The 21,367-nt window shown below is 37.8% G+C and overlaps 1 protein-coding gene and 1 long non-coding RNA gene across 7 annotated transcripts in view; one reads left to right on the top strand and one right to left on the bottom strand.

Moving 5' to 3' along the window:
• The first annotated feature begins 15,358 nt into the window (after nt 1-15,358).
• Nucleotides 15,359-17,058, top strand: LOC139353442 (uncharacterized). 3 transcript variants are annotated; one of them, XR_011604715.1, is made up of 4 exons: nt 15,361-15,805; nt 16,030-16,210; nt 16,316-16,522; nt 16,606-17,058. It is a non-coding gene; the product is annotated as an uncharacterized lncRNA (long non-coding RNA). The 3 variants fall into 3 exon arrangements; XR_011604714.1 differs by having other exon boundaries at nt 15,359-16,210; nt 16,694-17,058; XR_011604713.1 differs by having other exon boundaries at nt 15,360-16,210.
• A 1,019-nt stretch (nt 17,059-18,077) lies between these two features.
• The window catches only part of disco-r (disco-related basonuclin zinc finger protein), a 36,147-nt gene continuing 32,857 nt past the window's right edge, over nt 18,078-21,367 (bottom strand). For all 4 annotated transcript variants that reach the window (XM_070997513.1, XM_036820476.3, XM_036820477.3 and 1 more), the window contains one exon: nt 18,078-20,962. In XM_070997513.1, the coding sequence (XP_070853614.1) occupies nt 18,977-20,962 (1,986 nt within the window). In that variant the 3' untranslated portion in view covers nt 18,078-18,976. The remainder of the gene's footprint in view (nt 20,963-21,367) is intronic.

The raw sequence follows: 21,367 nt of genomic DNA, 5'->3' as shown, positions 1-21,367 counted from the left end.
ACCGCTCCGAAAGTCGAACAGTAAGCGGCAAAAACGTGCTCCCGTCGCAGAGCGCATGCGCAGAGAGCCCCTATGTGGCTACATTTGCAGCGCTGCCGGACTGGCGGATTTCCAGCCAGGCTTGAGCCAGAACTTCCGATGACCCGACCTACACTGGGAAAAACATTCCAGTGCTTTCAAGTATATAATGGTTTATTTGCATATTAAAATGTTTAATGTAGTTACTGAGGAAGCAACTATTGTTTAATAGTCATAAAAAAGATTACTATTACTATTACTATTTTATTATTCTACTTCTATTTACTTTTTCTACTTCGTTTATCTTTTTTTTATTATTATTGGTATTTGAAATAATTTTTATAAAAGTAAAGAAAAGAAACAGAAGAAGAAAAAGTTGTACTAGGCAATTTTACACACGAAAGAAGTCTAAAACTAAGAAAATGTTTAAAAAAGAAAAGTCTTAACTTTACATTGTAGGTATGCCTGATAAATATAAAATTTTATTCCAAGCCAACCCGCCACTTATTAAAGATGTGTTACCACTCATGTGAAAATAATTTTTATTCTGTGTGCTTGTATTAAGTGTACACTAGCTAAAATAACTTTAAGATTAACCTAACAAAATTTTAAAAATCCAATGAAATGCAATCATTGTAAAAGAAAGAAAAGATTTTTTTCTTGTGTGGTTTGTTATGGTTCTTCTTCTTCGCATAAGGACATTTTAGGGCGTTGCCACTTGGGTGGAATAATATTTTATAGCGTTGCCAACTGGTTGAGCTAAGAATGATAATTAATAATTAAGTAATAAATACACTAAAAGATAACGTAAATTAGATATAAACAAAATAAAATATTTTTTGTTTCTTAATTTAAATATAATTTAAATAAAATGTAGGCAGAAGGTATTTCCAAGTCATCCTCTTTCGAACACATTTTAAACAACTCGACGATTTTATGTAGAGAAGTGCAGCGCCATCCAGCGGAAGAGTCCCAACGATGCAATAACGCTGCAGTAGTATTTTATTTGAACTTCATTAACGCCATCTGTTGTGGGTTACACAAATCATCGACAAAAAAGTATGCTAGAAAATAAATATTTTGCATATGCTTAAACTATTTTTAGGCTACCTTACGTTTTTTATTTTTAATGGAAATCATTTTTTTTAAGTCGAAAATACTAAAGCACTTTTTAAAAATATTCCTGGACAGATAACTTTCGTTATGAACAAAGGGTTTGGTTAGTTATATTGTAGTAAATAATTGATATGCGAATAAAAAGCTTTTGTCTATACAAAGTGTGTAAACTAAGTTCAGCCAATAGATAAAAGGAAAAAGCTAAATATTAAAACGAAAAGTATCAATTTGTACAACTTTTACTGTGTGTGTCGGCAGAGCGCCGGCAGCGGAAAACATCCTAACCCATAGGATAGGAGTGTGCTGACCACTGGATTAAAAGCAAAATACGAGGGTTTTCCTTACCAATTCTTTGGCAGTCCAATGAATATCATTAATTACCACCTTTTCTTACAAAGCAATGCATCCGAAAGATTTGCATACGGGTTGGATTAGTGTGAGAACTGTTTCAAGGGGCGATTTTGTGGGCATTCCCCGAGGAGATCCCTAGACAATCCCAAGCCAAGGGCATGGCCTCCTCTCGCTTAACTGGCAATCTCGCGCATAATGATGGTTTCAGGTTCCAGGACTTTGTCGGCCAATCAATCGATGGTCGCATAGAGTTTAACATTTACCCCGGCTCGCTTAATTCGGGGGTTCGGTTACGGTACTCGAATTGGGGATTTCGCTGGGTAATGGATAATGTATAATGGACAGACTGGAGCAGTGGCGGCGGCCCACTGTTTTAGGTGCCAGCGTATATACCATCGGCCTCATATGCATATGTACGCTTTTTTTTCATTTCACAAGATGGGCATTTTTTTCGTTTTTCGTCTTTGGCTTTGGCTTTGGTATTAGCAGAAGCGTCTTTGACTTTGGCTTTACCCACATAATTGGTCTTGGGGTTGGCCTGGCCGTGGATGATGGTCCACGGATATGCTTACATATCGTATCGGAACGGAACGGATCGCATCGCATCGCATCGCCTCGTATCGTATGCCGACCAATTTAGGTGGGCCCCCAATTTAAGTGATAATGATTATGCGTTGCGTCGACTTCCCATATTCCCAGTTAGAGGAGAGTTCAGTTCCCAGCGCCGAGACGAAACGCAATCTCCAGGTTCAGGTTCAGGTCCCGAATCCCAAAACTGCAACCGATGGCCAGAGCCAAAGCCAAAGCTAAAGCCAAAGCCAGAGCCAAAACCGTACCAAAACCAAAACCGAGCCCATGCTATGGAGTTACTGTGATTTGTGGTTAGTTGCAGCTTCTGTGCTACGTTTAAGCCATTGGAGCTGTCAGGTCTACGTTTGACTTTAAGGCTCATTACGTCAAAAAGAGGCAGTGAAAAAGTATCGTTAAAACCTTTGGCAATCTGTGGGAAAATTCTGCTCACCATAATTTGCATTGGGCTCAATTAAATTTGCTGCTGCCTCGTCCCCCCAATTCACAATATGGACATTAACAGGAAATTGATGTTATTGTCCCGAGCCGATGCATGCACTTTGCCTTTGACCACTCATATGTGGACACAAAGAAGCTACCTGAACTGAACTAAAAAGAACCGAAATGTCCAAGTGTCTGGTGCCCTCCTCACTCGTTAGTATCCTTCTAATTTCACCTGGGACCAACATATTTTGACACTCATCCGTTCACCGCAACCTATTATTTTAATGACCCCAGATCACTTGTTGTTTTGGTGTTTTCTTTTAAGCCAAAAAAACATCATAGCTTATCAAAATCAAGGCCTACAGCTAAAAGACCGACTGTTTTGAACAGCTTTCTAGATATGCTAACGATCCCTATCACTTTAAGGGAAATTTATTTTTTGACCAATTCTTCCATTTTTTGTATTTTTGCGAAAAATAGAAAAAAATAAAAAATTTCCAGGCTTGAATGTCAATCGATTGGAAATTAAACAACAAGCTCAACGAGGTATGACATTCCTCTTTTTGGCTTTTACTTTTATTTTGGCAGCCAAAAAACTGAATTATTATTGCAAAAAAAGGATTAACATTTTTGCGAAAAATGCGAGATTCAGTTTTTTGTCAAAAATGCGAAATTTTTTTTCGGTTTTTCAACCGTAGTTTAGCCAAATTAAGGCGTACAGCTAAAAGACCGTCTGTTTTGAACAGCTTGCTAGATATGCTAACGATCCCTATCACTTTAAGGGAAATTTATTTTTTTACCAATTCTTCCATTTTTTGTTAGGGGGTACATCATCTATTTTTGCAAAAAATGGAAAAAATAAAAAATTTCCAGGTTTGAATGTCAAACGATTGGAAATTATACAACAAGCTCAACGAGGTATGACATTCCTCATTCTGGCTTTTACTTTTATTTTGGCAGCCAAAAAACTGCATTTTTATGGCGAAAAAAGGGTTAAAATTTTTGTGAAAAATGCGAGATTCAGATTTTCGTCAAAAATGCTACATTTTTTTTCGGTTTTTCACTCGTAGTTTAGCCAAATCAAGGCGTACAGCTAAAAGACTGACTGTTTTGAGCAGCTTGCTAGATTTGCTAACGATCCCTATCACTTTAAGGGAAATTTATTTTTTTACCAATTCTTCCATTTTTTGTAAGGGGGTTCATCATCTATTTTTGCAAAAAATGGAAAAAATAAAAAATTTCCAGGTTTGAATGTCAATCGATTGGAAATTAAGCAACGAGCTCAACGAGATATGACATTCCTCATTCTGACATTTATTTTTATTTTGGCAGCCAAAAAACTGAGTTTTTATGGGAAAAAATAGGATTAAAATTGTTGTGAAAAATGGAGATTCAGATTTTTGTCAAAAATGTGAAATTTTTTTTCGGTTTTTCAGTCGTAGTTTAGCCAAATCAAGGCGTACAGCTAAAAGACTGACTGTTTTGAGCAGCTTGCTAGATTTGCTAACGATCCCTATCACTTTAAGGGAAATTTATTTTTTGACCAATTCTTCCATTTTTTGTAAGGGGGTACATCATCTATTTTTGCGAAAAATGGAAAAAATAAAAAAATTCCAGGTTTGAATGTCAATTGATTGGAAATTAAACAACGAGCTCAACGGGATATGACATTCCTCATTCTGACTTTTATTTGTTTTTTGGCAGCCAAAAAACTGAGTTTTTATGGCAAAAAATAGGGTTAAAATTTTTAAGAAAAATGGAGATTCAGATTTTTGTCAAAAATGCGAAATTTTTTTTCGGTTTTTCAACCGTGTTTAGCCAAATTAAGGCGTACAAGTAAAAGACCGACTGTTTTGAGCAGCTTGCTAGATATGCTAACGATCCCTATCACTTTAAGGGACATTTTTTTTTGACCAATTCTTCGATTTTTTGTAAGGGGGTACGTCATTTGCTTTTGCGCTAGTATAGTAAGTTCATCATTAAGTTGACGGCTGACCACAGTGATACTGAATTTCTATTGGCAATCTACATCGATGTGAGAATCTCTCAATGGAGTGATCCTGCGATTTTCCGAACATGCAGTTAGGGGCTACAGATATAAGAAGCAGCTCTAAACGCAGAGTTTAATATCTGCATTATTACATCCCAAGAGAACCGTGAAAAAACCATAAAAAATGAACTTGTAGCCAAACCCACGAGCCCCACCAACGCCATTTCAGCGACTCTCGTCGATCCACTATCCGCTATCCCAGAATCCAAGTATTCAAGTATCCAGTTTCCAGGCACCGTTCAGGTTGCATTTATACACATAGAGCAGCCTTCAGTCTTCGGTCTTCGAGCGGCAGATGGAGCTACATAAAGCAGTTTGGGCCCAGCATTAATGCTCCCTAAGTTAATGAATACTGTGTTTCATAGCCTGCCGCAGAAGGCTGAAGTAGTCTTTTACAGCTTCCGACTGGAATCCGTTTTGGGCACTGAAAATCAGCCTTAATATAGCGCACAGAAGACTGCACAGAGAGAAAACTTTGACTTTAGATACTTTTTTTGTAGGCCTAGGTTTATTTTTTCTTTAAAAATAAATCAAGCCCATAATTATTTAAGTTTTGTTTAATATTTTTTATGATATCATAGTAACATTCATATCTTTTATCTCAGATAGTTTCATAAAATTTTACAAATTGATCCCAAGGAGAAAAATATTGATTATATACTCATTCTTAAGCTTATATGATTTTTAGTTGTACAAAAGTTTGAAAATGTTTTTAAGCCAAACTAAATCATCGTAAAGTTCATATAGATCTGTATTAAAAAATTCCCTTTTTTGGGATTTTAAAAATCTTATAAATATTCATACTATGTAAACATATATGCTTTATAAGGAAATGCATTCTTAGAAATTATTACGTTCTATAGATAGTATATAAACATAAATACCTTATAAGGAAAGGGCTTCTTGGAAATAATATTTATTTCCAAATGCATATATACATATAAAGTTTTGTTGATTGGATCATATTTTAGGATCATACTGATAAAGTAGTTTCCCAATTCAATTCGTTAGGATGGCAATCTTCCGAAAGTAAAGAAAATTGTTCAACTTGCATTAAACTAGTGATCTTTTTTTTCTCTGGACTTGAGCTTGCCTGCAAATGGATTCCAAGGAAGGTCGTGCACCGCAAAAGTTCCGCCGACCGATCTCCTCCACAACCTCATCCGCACATAATCATCATCATCGACATCCACATGCAGCGAAAAAAAAAAAAGAAAAGCAAAAAAGAAGGCACCGAGCAAGTGTAGGCGTAATTGTTTTATGTTGATCGCTTCGCTACCCAAACTTTTTGTACACGATTGACTGGGTGACTGGATGTGAGGAGATGTGACGATGTGGATATGATATGATCTATGGTGAAACTGGATCTGTTTTCAGCCGTCATTTATGTAACTGCACTTGATTCACCAAGCTGATTCGCTCATCGCTTCCATTTTCGTTTTTTTTTTGGTGAATGCCAAGTAAATGCAAGAACATTTTCAATTTTATGCTAATTAGCTTGAATTTGTTTCGGCTCAAAGGCAAAAAACCCAATGCGGAATAATGGCCAAGGATAGAGCGCCTTCAGTGGCAGACTAAACGCCTTCTTACACAGAAAAAAAGAAATCGATATCAATATAGTATCATATTTTGTATATTCTTAAAATATTAGATAACTTAGCTTCTCAGCAAAAGATTCAAATGAAACAAAATGATATAATATTAATTTTATTTTTACATTCTAAATAGGCTTTCTTATAAAGTATTAGGTTCTCAAGAACTTGAAGTACTTGGTAAAATGCTATCTTATTAACTCGAAACTTATAATTGATAAAATATCATTACATAAATAAAAAGGTTATTGAAAATGTATCCATCATGAAACGTGTTGTGTATATTACTTGGTCAAACAAGAAATAAGGGGCCACTTAAGAAATCAACAATAATAACTCTGGATGAAGATAAGCCCCAGCAACCCCTTGCTCACATCTCTTTACCCTTTTGTCTTTTCGATGACTGGTGACTGGTGAAAAACTCTGGACCCCCCCAGGCCCATAAGTCGCCCATGCCCGCCATCCATCTATTCGCAACCTGACCCTCCGCTCTTATCGCTGTAATTCCAGCGGCGTACACCGAATTAAATGCTTATATGAACAAAAAGGTTCTGGCTCAATCTGCAGCAATGTCAAAGACTTCTGTAAGTTGTCAGAATGCAGAAGTTTCCAAAAAAAAAAGATCGAACTTTTAATGTTCTATCTATAGAAGGTGGTTAAAACGAGTAAAAATGGATTATAAAGTGTTTATAAGAAGTTGCACCTTATATGTTATTGACCAATTACACAAACTTATCTTGAAATTTTCTTACAATATTGTGTTTTCAAGTTGAGATGTCTATATTGTTTTTATAAGAATTTTTAAAATAATATTGGACTGATTACAAAATATTAAAACAAAGTCCGAAATTGCTTAATTACCACAAAACAAAGACCAAAAACAGAAACTAATTATATAATTAATTTTCCATAGTAAATTCAACACCCTATCCCAAAATGTGGTTCAGTACTATGTTTTCTTAAATATATTTGAAATATTACAATAAGCGAATCTTAAAATATTCCCGGGAAATACAAAATAAATACTTGTATAAGTTCTTTTGCCAGATAAATGTAGTTCTATCCATTTTCTATGATATTTTTAGGTTTCTTCTTTAATGACCGCATTTTAAACTAATAGTAGGTTTTAAATACCAAATTTTCAAACTTTTTTTAGGTTTAAACCCTGTTTAGAAAGTGTATTGACCATCAAATATGAATAGCAAAAATGTAATACATCAACCGTTTGGTTGGGCGGTCGCATGGAACAGGGGGTTTTTTGGAAAATGCCAGGACAATGAAAGGACCAAGAAAAGGGACTTGGGTCAGGTGTGTGAGCCTTAGCGGTTAAAATCGCATTGACGTGTGTGCCAAAAGAGCGTAAAACCTCAAACACGTTGTTAAACTTTTATGCGTTACAGTTGAACCGGAAACGGAAATCTAATAGACCAAAGCATGCATAAGTGATGAAGCGAGAAAAAGTGGCCCAAAAACCCGCACGAAAAGGAAAACCAAAACCCTTTTCAATGCTGCCCAAAAATCTTATCAGCGGCCAAAAGTTTTGCACGTCACGTTGTTAGGGATTTTCATTTTTATTTTATTTCTTTTTTTTTCTCATCATTTTTGCTTGCGCCTTTTTAAGCTTGACCTCTGAGGGAGAGGCGTCTTTTGGGCAAAACTTTGCCACAACCTTTGTTCACTACCCATTTCCAGCAAAAGGATGTGAAGATAGCCGGAGGTTGAAGGTTGGAGGTTGGAGTACTTTGGAATGGGGTGGATGTTGCGTGGCATGGCCTTGATATTGTGAACACATGTTACGGGGTAGATTACCTTGTCAATCGCTTCGTTGAACGATTACTTTTCAAATGTTTGGCAACTAAAAGCCAGGCTGAAAAAAACCAACAATAAAAAAGGTTAAGATTGCTAAGGCCATCCGGCTTTGGCAATAGATTCACGACTTCCTTCCTGTTCCAGCAAAAAAAAATATAAAATAAATTTCATATACCCAGCATATCACCACCTCGAGGATCGAATCGCATCGCAACGGATCGCTTGACCAGACCCAAAAACCCAAAAAAAAAAAAAACGAAGATCCAGCGATGACATTGTTTTATTTCTCATTTCACAGGCAATACAATAAAACCACCTTAGTGTGCCCGCACCGACGGTAAATGGTTTGGTTTCCCTCGGTTCGACTGGGTTTGCCTGCCAAATCTGCATCATTGCTTCCAGTTGCACCCCGCGGTGCAAACATTGGCGCCCGAGAATCCAATTCAGGCCTTTTTTCTCGGCCCTTCCTGCCAAGGTGTAAAATCGATCCCCTACCGTAGGATTGGATAACTTAGGTCCCATATTTATTTCAATATTAAGTGAGAGAAGCTTTTAGAATTGCTTCATTGTTAAAATAGTAATAAAATATGGCAACATCTCTAAGGATTTGAAATCTCTTGAAAATTATACTAAAAGTATTTTATATTTTTCATAACAGTTTCCTAGGCTTAAATTATACCATTGCATACTTTTTGACAGTGTTGACAAAAGTGATTTGAAACCTCTACAGATTCCCCACCATAGGATTGAATTATTAAGCAAGATTACATGTGCCAAATTTTTCGAATATTTACTATACATAATATATACACCTAGCTAAAAACTAGTTCTGTGGAATCTCTTATGTATGCTATCATGTTAAATCGTTGCATACTTTTAGACATTGCTTGCAGAAGTGTTTTCCAAGCTCTTGAGATTTCCCACGATTAAATTAATTGAAGCTCATTTAGTTAGGCGACCAGGCGGAACCAGCTTATGGCGACGGAGCCCGAAGGACCCGGGTCATTTGACTCGCTCTTATACCATTTAAATGAATGTGACGACAGGATGCCAATGATCGTGGTCGGCCGGTGCTGCTCGGTGCCATTTATTTTCGAGCAAGTCAATTATAAATTATGATTACACTGATCACAACGTTTATGGCATGTGGATGTGACATTACATTCACATCGCGTTCGCGATCGCGATCGAAATCTTTATTCCCCTCGACCATTTGAGCCTTCGAGCCGGATACCCAGTTAGTATTTCACTAGATATATATGGTATATGTGTGGATGGGATATACAGGGGTGTAAAGTCCGCTTTACATAGCCCATTAAGTATCGCCGAGTTAGCCGGTCACAACATTTTCGTCGTTAATAATTTAAAACTCGGACTGTTTGGGGCTGTTGTTGGGTTTTGTGGGCTGCATTTCATTCTGGCCGTCAAGTGGCCGTAACGATTTTAGACGATTGACAGCTAAGAAGCGGGTGTCCACACACCGTCTTTTTGCCCTTTGTATCAATGCCGACAGGTCCGCAGCTGTTGTTGTTACCGCCGTTGTATCTGTCTCTGCTGCTAGCCAGTTATGTTTGTCATATTTTATGGGCCGGTTACGTCTGGCAGTGAGCTCACTGCTGCGACCCACGTCCAATGTTCAGTTTCCAGTGTCCAGTTTGCAGTTTTCAGTTTGCAGTTTGCAGTACCCATTGTCCCGGTCGAAGCCCCCGAAGATTCTCTTCCTGTGGCCACTGGCCAGCCACAAAAACCGAAGTCCGCCCCCTGGTCGAGTGATATATATGACAACGGATTTTGTTTTAGTGGCATGGGTGACAATCCCTTTAGAAACCTTAATTTATTCACGCATGTTGGCGAAATGTGCCCCTTACACGCAATTCGAGAAGAGCGGCTAGTCAATGCAAGACATCTTTTCACAAACAAGGACAGCGATGAAGTTTAAGAGAAAGACAACAATAAGGCGATCGGTTCTCTGGGGGTCCCACAAAATTTTGAAAATATCTTACAACATTGTCGTAAATAAAAAATCTTTTCAATATTAAGATGAGTGCTACAATGTTTATATTACCATAACTTGTAAAGGCTCGTTATTAAATTAATTGAAACATTTTGTTTTTATAGATTATTTCACACATATTACTCCCTTATAACCGACATGGCGGATGAGTAATATTGTAAATTTTTTTTTTTCCAAAAATGCAGGTTTGGGTCACCTTTTTACAAGTTATCACTAAAAAGGAAAATTTAAATGTAAATTATTATGGAACTGCATCACAAACTTAGTAAGGTATGTTATTTTGAAATAGGAATCTAATTGGTCAAATTATGGGCCTTAGAAATATAGTTTGGGGTCACCAAGTCTTGAAAAACTTGGAAACAGATAAAATGAAAAATGTTGAACTGTAGTTAGTTTCCTTTTTTATTTTTAGTTAAATGCTACTTATGCATTACAGTACTAGTACCTTTATTAACGATATGTTCACTATTAAGTCAACTCCTTATCTAACCCCTGCCGACCTCTTTGCTGAGGGTGTGTGTAAGGCATTCGCTTGGCCTAATTGACTGCATTATTTATGAGATGAGTCCAAGACATGGGATCCTTGGACTGGATGTCCGTCCGAAACAGTACAGTGGACAACTCGAAAAGGGGTTGACATATGGTGTGCCACTCGTAGTGCTCAATCACTGGTGGGGGTGGTCAGTGCACGGAGATTGCAGATTGGGTGTCCAGACCGAAGTCCAAGATGTGGGTGCTGGGATTACACTATTTCGTCTTTTTTTTAGCATTAAATATTCACGAAGTCAATTTACCATAACAAAATGTTTCTGCAATCCTTTGGGTCTACACTTGAAAAGAATAAGTCATGTATCAAAGAACATTTCTATACCAAATAGATGTTGATATTAATTTAATTTGAATAAAATATAAAAAGCCATAAATGTATTTTGTAATTCTATTTTAGTTTGGGTCCTGAGAATTAAACGAAAGTTCTTTATTTTCTTCAAGTGTAGAAGACTGCCTTTGAGACTTGGCGATTGATTTGCGAAACATCAAACATAGTGAGGTCATTAATTTAATAAGAAGATTTGTATTCTTGTTAACAACAAAATCCTTTGTCAATGGCCCAGAATATCTATACAATGTAATACAACAGGGCCGCAAGGGTCCTGAGATTCAGATTCAGATTCGGATCAAAGACACTCGCACATTTGTGATATACAGCACTCTTCGCGCCGCGTGAATCTCATCCTGGAGGAGGGGGAAGGTAAAAAAATAAATTACTTTAAACGGTTCCGAATAGCAAATTGCTGATTGTCATTTCAAAAGCCACACATATCAGTGTCAATGACTGGGGGACCTGGACCTGGACGCCTGGAAACCTGGCACTCTGGGACTCTGCGACTCTGCTGGGATTGGGGATTGAGATTGGGATTGGGAGAGTTGGGACTCGGGAAGTCTGCAGATTATGGTCTTCTTGGGTCCCCGAAGATTGGGAAACCGGACGCTCTGTGTGTGTGACTGAGCGAACTTTAAATGACGAATGACCACAGCAAAACGCAGAGTGAATCGGGATCACAAGATGTGAGGCCAGAACGGCAATAATACGATCTTGGGACCAAGACGAAGATGAAGACGACGATTCGCGGGAATTGAGATTGGGATGAATTTTTATAATTGAGCTGAGCAGATTTTTTAATCCCTTTCTTTGCTCTTCTGCTAGTTTCGTTTCGGGAAAGGGGGTACACGGGGTAAAGTAGAGTTCGCTTTAGCTTCCTTTATCGGGTCAAGATATGGGAAATTGGATATCATTTTAAAGGATTATTAAGTTATGATATTGTTTCTTTAAATTGATATGATTTTATACATTGTTTTTCGATTATGCTTTGTAAAGAACTGAAGAGTTCATAACTAGCACTGGTTCCTAACTATCTAACTAGAACTGAAGAGTTCCTAACTAGCCTTGGTTCCTAACTATCCTAACTCTCCAAAACTTAGATATATTTTATGTTCTATTCCCTTTTCCTCATATCCCACTCGATCTTGGCTTGTGATGGACTAAAACTATTCCAGTGGGTACAGTAAACTACCGCCATTGTTCTGAATTATTGACATCTGGTCCCATGCCATCAATCTCGCAGAAGATTATAAGGACTTTTGGTGTTGTTGCTGCTGCTGCTGCTGCCGTTGCAGTTTGCTTCTTTTTTTTTCGTATTTTTTATTATTATTATTTTTTTTTTTTGCTTCTGAGCCAACCTTCTATCACACAGGTACACTGCATTCGTGGAGCTGTTGAGCTCCAACTTTAGCCCCGGCCAAAGGCAATTTCACCGTCTGACCATCGATCCCTTCTGTTCAAGCCGCATGCGGTGCACTATACTATGCCATACTATGCCATACCATACCATACGATCCTATACCATACTATACCAATATGAAGAAAGAAGTTCGGTTGACGATGCTGCCAACGTCAATCGCTGGACTTCAGTTCAGTTGGAGGTTCGGATCTTGGGATGTTGGATGTTGGGGCGGTGGAGAACTGCCATCGTATCGAGAGCGTGTAGCAAAATTCGTGCCGTGACCGCCCCTTTCAATTCTGTATTATCAGATTAGCTTTTTTTTGTGCATTTTTTTTTTGTTTTTTTTTGTTCATAAGCCATTTGTTGTTGCAGTAGTTTTAGTAGTAGTAGTAGTAGTAGTAGTAGTACGAGTAGTAGTTGGTGCTGCAGCCGTAATGCTATTGACCGCCAGCATTAAATTACGATTGGGAGTCGTGGCAGCCGGCCACAAGATGCCCATGATGCCGATGATGACACTGCTCGTTTACGAGAACCCCGGACTGGTATGGGTTGGGGTCTTTGAATGTGAATTAGAGCCGGGTTAACGTTCACTCCACGACAGGTGCACTTAAAAAAGCACTGAGGCCGGCCGGGCCGCGAAAAAGTAAAGAAAGAAAATCAAATCGGTATCTCGGGAAGCGAAACTTATGACCAAGGCTAAACTAACTCCCGCGATCAATCAAAAAAAAAACTATGGAGTTCGGTAGTTGGGCGAACGACCTTTGAAGAATTTTAATTTCAATTGGAACTTTGGTGAAAATCTGTTTTACTAACACAGAAGGTTTTTATAATATTACTATATCTTGTGGGATTTCATTTTTATAAGTAAGATAGCGTAGTTACTTGAATCTTTGTCAGTATACATAATACTTTTAAGTTAACTCGATTAGGAATACCTAACAATGTACTTATTCTTTTATATATCATGATCATATAATAATATGGTTTAATACTATCTCATGACCATATGATAGTACGGTTAAGGCCCATTTACTATATCATCACCATATTGGAGTATATGTACAGTATACTATATCATAATCACATGATAATATGGTTAAATACTGTATAAAATATAAGTCATATGAGTATAATGACTCGGTATTTCTTTTTTAATTGTAATAATATACTTAAACATTATAAAAGTATAAGTAAATCGCTTATCTCTAACTATATATATTTTAAAACCTATACTTTTTAAGAAATAGGAATATTATTTTCGTGAAACCTAGTTTAAAGTATCTTTAAAAAGACACTTTATAAAAGGCAAAAGCGATCTTTAGTAAATGATATGTTGCATAAAATGCATAATGGTAGGATATAAGTTTCTGAAAAAAAGATGCGTATGGAAAGGGTTTGGGCAGAGTTCGAAAAGGCCGAGGAGCATTTAAGGGAACACATTGCCGTGCCCCATGTCTGTGGGCTGTTGTTTTCTGCGTGTTTGCTTCGGGCTTAACGATAACATTGTGGCAATTTTATTTACCCACAATCTGTTGTTTTTCCTCGTGGAACTTGAGACCGGGGCGCCACCAGCCAGGAGCCAGGAGCCAGGCACTGGAAGTCGGAGATGGAGATGGAGATGGAGGTGGAATACAGTCAGTGGCACAGACACAGGGACCCAAACCAAGTCCGAGTCCGAGTTCGAGTTGGAGTCCTATAGGACGTGTACGAGTCGAGTCCTGCCAAACAGGAAGGAAGAGAGCGGATTTCAGCGGAAGGAAACACTAAAATGTTACTTTAAATAAATTGCACCACACCGGAGGCTCGGTTCGGTTGGGCTCTGCTATTTTCTAGACACCAAACGAAGGGGAGGTCACTGGATACAGGGCTGCATATATGGCTATAGGGCCATATGACTATTATATGGCTGTGCCGATGGCGATGGTGTTGCTACCATAGCTGGTAGATACATTATACTGGGGTTGGCCGGGTGTGACATGGCCAACCACACATGGATACATGGATACGGATGGCACCCATATGCACATACATATATATGGTATGTGTAGCTACATATCCTATATATGTACATATGGCCAGGCCATATAAGATACCAGGAGAGCACACACCTTACAAAAACCCGGCCTGCATGTGCAGTATCTACTGGCGCACTGCATTCATTTATTTGGACACTACGCCCTCGCAGTCGGGGCAGCAAAATTTACGAGCTTCCCTTAATCGATCTAAAATTAAACGGCTTGCTGGAAAATCAACCCTTTTGTGGCACAAAAGAAACAACCAACTTCCACCTTCATGCATTCTAGCTATCTGCAATCCTAATTGTTATCAACAATTTGCAATTTCTCTTCCGCAAAAACTATCCTTTTAAAGCGTTCAAGTTCATCGGATTTGTCTTTACCCATAAGATATGGCTACCTGTGTTATATGTACTTACTTTATCACTATATTATAACATTAATTTTATATCTTTCATCTAAAAAATGTATCTATATACCTACACTGATAAAAAAATGGAATAGTACATTTAAATATCCGCATATTGAATCAAAAATTTCATATTTCGTATTTAAATTTAATACAAAAAACATTGTATTAAATACGAAACATATTAAATTGCATAGTTTAATACTAAAATATTTAAATCAAAGAAGAGCATATTTAATTTAAATTTGTTTATATTTATTTTTAAAAATATTATATTTATCGTTAATATTTTCAGAATTAAAAAAATCCGTATTTAAATTAAAAATGTTTCATATTAATTTTGAGTATTCAAATTATTTTATTTTAAATTTTTTAATATTTAAAATAAAAATGTTTGTAATAATAATAAAGAAAGTGTCAATTTGAAAGGGTTTTTCAATGTTTATATCAAATAAAAACACCTCAAGAAGATATCTTTTATATTTACGTACAAATTAATTAATTAAAATGTATTTTATTTGTACTATTACATTTAAATATGTTTCATATTTAAATATTAGTTTCTGCCATGTCCGTTTTTAAGTACGATAATATTTAAAATAAATATTTTAAGCTGACTTTAACAAAAAGATTTATTTCATAAACTGTATACTCATGTATATACATTAAAGTAAATTGACATATGTACATATGTATGTACGTACATATGTAAATGGGCAGAACAAAAACGAAGGCGCTAAGATAATTCTTGGCGGTTTTTTTTTGTTCTATCCTACACACATTCTTTCGCGTTTGCTTTGATCAATGACTCTTCTTCTTGATCACTAAACGACGCGTGTTATTGAAGAGTTGCAGCCGAAGAAGTTGGACGTGTCGGGTCTTTATAAAAGTGAAGTTGGCATACAAATATAAAATTAAACTTGATCGCGCTATCAAAAAATCATGTGAAGTTTCTTTAAATAAATAAGTGTGTATGTTGGCAGCAACATTCAATGCCAAAAAGTACATTTTTCGCGGCATGTCTTTTCTTTAAACTGTATTCGGCCATACATACATATGTATGTACATATGTACAATTGTTTCCGCTTTTTCAACACGGCACGACGCTTGCCATTTCATAATTGCAGCCAAAGAAGTAGGACGTGTCGTATCTTTTTTAAAGTGAAAATAGTCTAAAAATGAATATGTGCATATGTGTGTATAAAAGTTAAATTAAAATTATCAAAAATATTTTACTCGTACTGCGTTTTCCTAGAATACAACAAATTAGCGCGCGCCGTTACACGCATACATATACATACATACATATGCACGTAGAATGTATTAATTATTAAGTGGATTAAAATTTTCGGTTCTCAGAAACGTATGAACATACAATCAAGTGCAGCTACACACACATACATAACACACCGTGCGTTTACCGTTGCTTGGTCGCCAACAAAGTTGAGCGTGCCCTAGCGAACACACACATGTATGTACATTTTCTGCAACACATCTACCCACACACAGCGTGCGTTTACCGTTCCTGGCAAAGTCATAGGTAAGTAAAAAACGTAGAAATAAATACATTTTTAAAAGTAAGAATACGGCAAAGTAGGTTTTAAATTAAATATGTAATACATTTTTTCTATATCATTCCTCGCAGTGGCAAACAAATACATTCTCGAACCAACATACATATGTATATGCCAAATATACAAATTCCAGAACGAAGCATATAAAACTGGATAAAATATTGGAGGTTCCTGTTGAGAATAAAACCGATACTCGGCGTAAGGATGTGAAAACTTTCGATGGAGCTGAGCTTTTGAAAGTATGGCCAAAATATGCTGACTCGCGGGCGCCGGAATTGGTAATTTATAATTTTAGTCAGACTACATTCGGATTTTGTCTTTTTATTTATTTTTTTTGTGCTCTTTTGTTGTTTTCTTTCAGGTCCAAATCTTTAACCGTTCATATTTTGATTGATCTCTTTAAAACGAAATCTATAATTTTCTTTTTTATCTTACTATTTATTTCGCAGATAACTTACAAAACTAATTAGTGTTTAGCTATTAAGATAGGTAATACTCTAAGATTGTTTAAAGTACTTTCTTTCGTTTATGAATTGACAACTGTGTATGTAGCGTGTAATGCTATAGAAGTTAAAACATGCAACCATTTGCAGGCATATGAATGTGGAATAATTAAAAATGTATTAGTTCTTAAAAAACATTGAAGAGTTTTCAAGCCATCCAATGCACATGTATGTATGATGTAAATGCTAAAAAATATGTTTTATACAGATCTCTGAAAAATAAATATAAGTGTAACTGTATTATTTGTACCTTCCAGCAAGCCGTAATGAAAAATAAATGTTTAAATAAAATCGAAAAAACAAAAATAAAAGTTGTGTACTAATTTTTTTTAGTGTACCAAAAATATTTGAATACTTATCATATTTAATATTATGATTGGCATATTTTGAATAAATATGTCTAGTATTGAATCTTAATACGACTTATATTGAATTTTAATATTTCGGTTATTCATTTAACTATTAAAATTTTAGAATTTAATATGGTTTCTATTTATATTAAACACGTGTACTATTTAATTCAAATTTTAAAAATTTAAAATCAAATAGTCATAATATTAAATAGAAATATGCATTGTATTTAATTTAAATATGGCTTATATTTAACTTAAATATTTAAAATATTAAAATCTATTCCGAAAATATTTAAATTTAATATGGAAAAAAAGGTTAATATGCGCATATTGAAATTTAATAAAAACCGCAATGGATGAAAATCAAAGCGAAAAATATTTGGGTTGAATATGAAATATTTGGATTTACTACGTTTTTTTTATCAGTGTACATATAAAGGAATCTTTATTAATGTTTGAAAACGTAAGGAAGAAAGTCACCCAATTGCTAAGATGTATTTGTACCTTGGTTTTAAAAAATTATATATCTAACTATTATTTGATTTAAGGGTATTACTTAAATAAATTTCATATATTTATTTAAATATTCCACATGGGATTTACTTTAAATCGAAATACATCCCAAAATTTTAAAATTATGCCTAGAACACAACAGTTTTTAAGGGACTTGAAGAGCACCTGTGAAAATGTTGTGTTTAAACATAATGTTACAAATTTTGGTCTTCCGAAAACCAAGTTTTAGATCACCCTGGTCACTGGTGAACTCAAAAAAGACATATTTTGGATTGTCATGGGGTGACAATATTATTAGATGATAAAAGCACATCGGTATGATAAAGATTTCTCTTAAGCGCATCTGTATCCCAATCCTTTATTTCGAGATTGAGGGGCTCCCATCAAACTTTTTCACCCCTCAAAGTTTTCATAGAATCCTGAAAAAATTCAAAACACCCTTTCCCCAGTTAAACACACAGAGATTTAAGAATTTTCAGATATTTTATTGCAAACATATATAGCTTAAATATGAGTTGAAGGTATTTGTCTGGTTACTGTTTCAGAACTAACTAACCGACTACATAATTACTTTAGGATTTGTTTGTAATAAAAAAAAAACAACAGAACGTATTTTTTTTATATCGATTTTGGATCATGAGGACTTTCAATGAGTGACCCTACCTAGGTTCGGCAAACGGCAATCTGTAATCAAATCTGGTTCGTTTCCTCATATAAAGCGTTTCGTCGTTGTTGACTCATTCTAATTGCATTCCCATTGCCATCGTCATATCATATACAACACACTTAATATTTCAGTTACAATAAAAAAAAAAAAAAACGTTACTCACGCTGCTTAGTGGCTATTTATTTAACTTACATAATCGAGTATCACTAACAATATGTATCGTTATTTATTTATTTAGTACTTGTTATTTCTTTGCCATTTATAAATTCTCTACAACACGACGCTTGTACACAAAACATCAGTTTTCCATAAGTACAATTAAAAAAAAAGGGACTCATTAATATATATATATATATATATAAATAAATATGTATATATATATATTGTGTGTATATTTATGTATAGAAAAAAAAATGCTAGTTGATCCATCTAAATATTTTTTATTTTTAGCATTAGCCTAAGTGAAAGTATTCCTTCGTATTATGAGCGGCAGACGATCCTCGATCTTGGCGATCTTCGATCCTCGATGTGAGCATGAGCAATGCATATGCATCTGGTATAGATATATTAGATAGATTTCGATATAGATATAGATACACATATATCCCCAATCCGTATCTCTGCATATCTGAGCATGGGGGCCCTCGGCTCTTAGTGATAGAATGCCAAAGCCTTGGCATAGTACGAGGTACATGGTCATGATATGCGATCGGGACTTTGCCGCTGGCCCGCCTCTTCGGCTCCGGCCACCTCGCCGGGATGTCCCCCATCCCCAGGTGCACAGTGATCCGGTGATCTGGACTGGGATCGGGACTGGGATCTCTTCGACAGCGATGGGGGCAGCAGCGGCGGCGGCGGCGTGATCGAGTGCTGTGAATTTGAGTCGGAGGAAGTGCGTCGACAGAAGGGACTCAGTCCGCCCAGGCCAACTGCTGGATTCCCACCCCCACCACCACCACCACCGGCTCCAGCGGCGGCGGCCAGCATGTGGGGCGTCAGCTGGGGGAATCGCGGCATCCTTGGCAGACCGGCAAACATGCCGCCTCCATGGCCGAGCAGTAGGCGGGGATTGGGTGCTGGTGGCGGTGGTTGGTGTTGTTGCGCAGATCCATCGCCGCTGACCAGCGGATAGGCGAAGCGATGCTGCAGTGCCTCGAAACAGAGCGGTACATTCAGTCCATGGGCATGGGCACCGGCACAGAGGCGTGCCAGGATCTCGGCCTGGATGCTCCCCACTGCCGCGGGATTCACACCGCCGGCTGAGCCAACAATGTGCGGAAAGCCACCCTTGTTGTTATTCAAATTCAGGCTCATCAGTTCGAGCAGCGGATCCGTGGGCATTACGACCGGAGCATGGAGCAGCCCATGATCATCATCGCTGGTCGAGAGCAACTTGCGATGCAAGTTGAGATTCGAACTGTGACGATCGCGACTCCTTTTCGAGGGAAAGGCCGCATTGCAGCCATCGATGTTGCACTTGTGGTGCAACTTGAGGTGGACGCTCTGGTGGTGCGTTTTGAGATGAAAGTGATTTTGGAATATCTCGCCGCAGGCGGTGCACTTGAGCGGGTTCTCCTTATCGATGGGCACCTCGGGCACCTCCGTTTCGGGCTCCACTTCCGGTTCTGGTTCCACTTCCGGTTCCGGTTCGGTTTCCGTTTCCGCATCCGGTTGCAAGCCATTGCCATTGCCGCTCTCCTCGCGCCGCAAACTATTCCTATTACTTTTATTATTATTATTATTGTGATTGGCAGTCTTGTCGCTGGACTCCTCCGCCAAGGACTCATCATCGCCATCCCCATCGCCATCACCGCCGCCGCCCATCAGCTCCTGCTTGATGCGCACATAGCGATTCTCGTCCGCCTCATAGTTGAGCTCCTCCAGGGGCTCCAGCTTGATGGCCGCAGCTGCCCGCGAAAGATCCAGTGTGGTGTCCACCGGTGGATCCTTTTCCCTGCCGGCTGGCTCTTCACCCCTTTCCCGCTTCAGTTCCGTTTCCGGTTCCGGCCCTTGATCCTGCTCCTGATCCTGCTCCGTCTTGATGCAGAGACCCACCGGCCTGAGATCACCGTAGGGCGTGAGGGGTGGCGATGGTATCGACTTGGTGGACTCGCCCACCTCGGTTTCTTTGGCGGATGCGGGTGCCGCCTGCGCTGGCAGACGCACCTTCTTAATGGACAAATCGGCGGCCACATCGTAATCGATTGAATTCTCACCGGAATTCTCATCCGATTGCACCGGACATCGAACTGGATTTTGACTCTTGCGTTTCCGTTTATTGGCCGCCATTTGGGCGAGGACATGGGCGTGGGCATGGGCATGGGCGTGGGCATGGGCGTGGCCATGGGCATGGGCGTGCGCATGGGCGTGGGCGTGCGAATGGGCGTGGGCATAGGTGTGGCACTCCTCAAGGCCGGACTGGACGACCTTGCCCGGACTGGATTGCTCTTTGGTTTGACTCAGGCTGGAAACCGCCGACGTGGAGCGCTCGTCGCTCTCGTCGTTCTCATTATCGTTATCGTGCTCGTGCTCGTTATCGTGATCGTTATCGTTGTCGTGGTCCAGCGGAATGCTGTCCAGCTCATCGCCAACCACCACGATGCCATCGGGGTCGTCCTCATCCTCGTCCTCATCGCCGTCAGCCTCGTCGTCGTCGTCGTCGCCGGCCATGTGGATGCCAACCTGAAATGGACAATGGAAAATATATATTTATAAATATTTATAAGGTTTTTATTTATGGTATTACTTCTATATTTTAATGGATGAGTAATGTTTAATAATCTTGATCCTAACTTTACGATATGATATAGGATGTGATATAGGAATGTTTTATTTCGAAAGGTTATTGTTAAAGTGAGTATACGGTTTAATTCGGAAATAAAATTTGTATTCTGATATTATGATATCCATACATCAAAACGAGAAATCATATTATATTAGCTAAATGTTATATAGCATTTTTGTACTTCGTAAATTTAAGTGTGAAGTTTATATTAGTAAAAAAAAGAATTATTTTTTGATATTAAGATCTTGATGATTTGAAATTATTATATCCACAGGGAAAAAAGTACTCATAAGGTAAGGTTA

The sequence above is a fragment of the Drosophila suzukii genome, chromosome X (genome assembly GCF_043229965.1).
Source record: "Drosophila suzukii chromosome X, CBGP_Dsuzu_IsoJpt1.0, whole genome shotgun sequence".
Lineage (NCBI taxonomy): Eukaryota > Metazoa > Arthropoda > Insecta > Diptera > Drosophilidae > Drosophila > Drosophila suzukii.
This window is presented reverse-complemented; position numbering and strand designations above follow the sequence as displayed.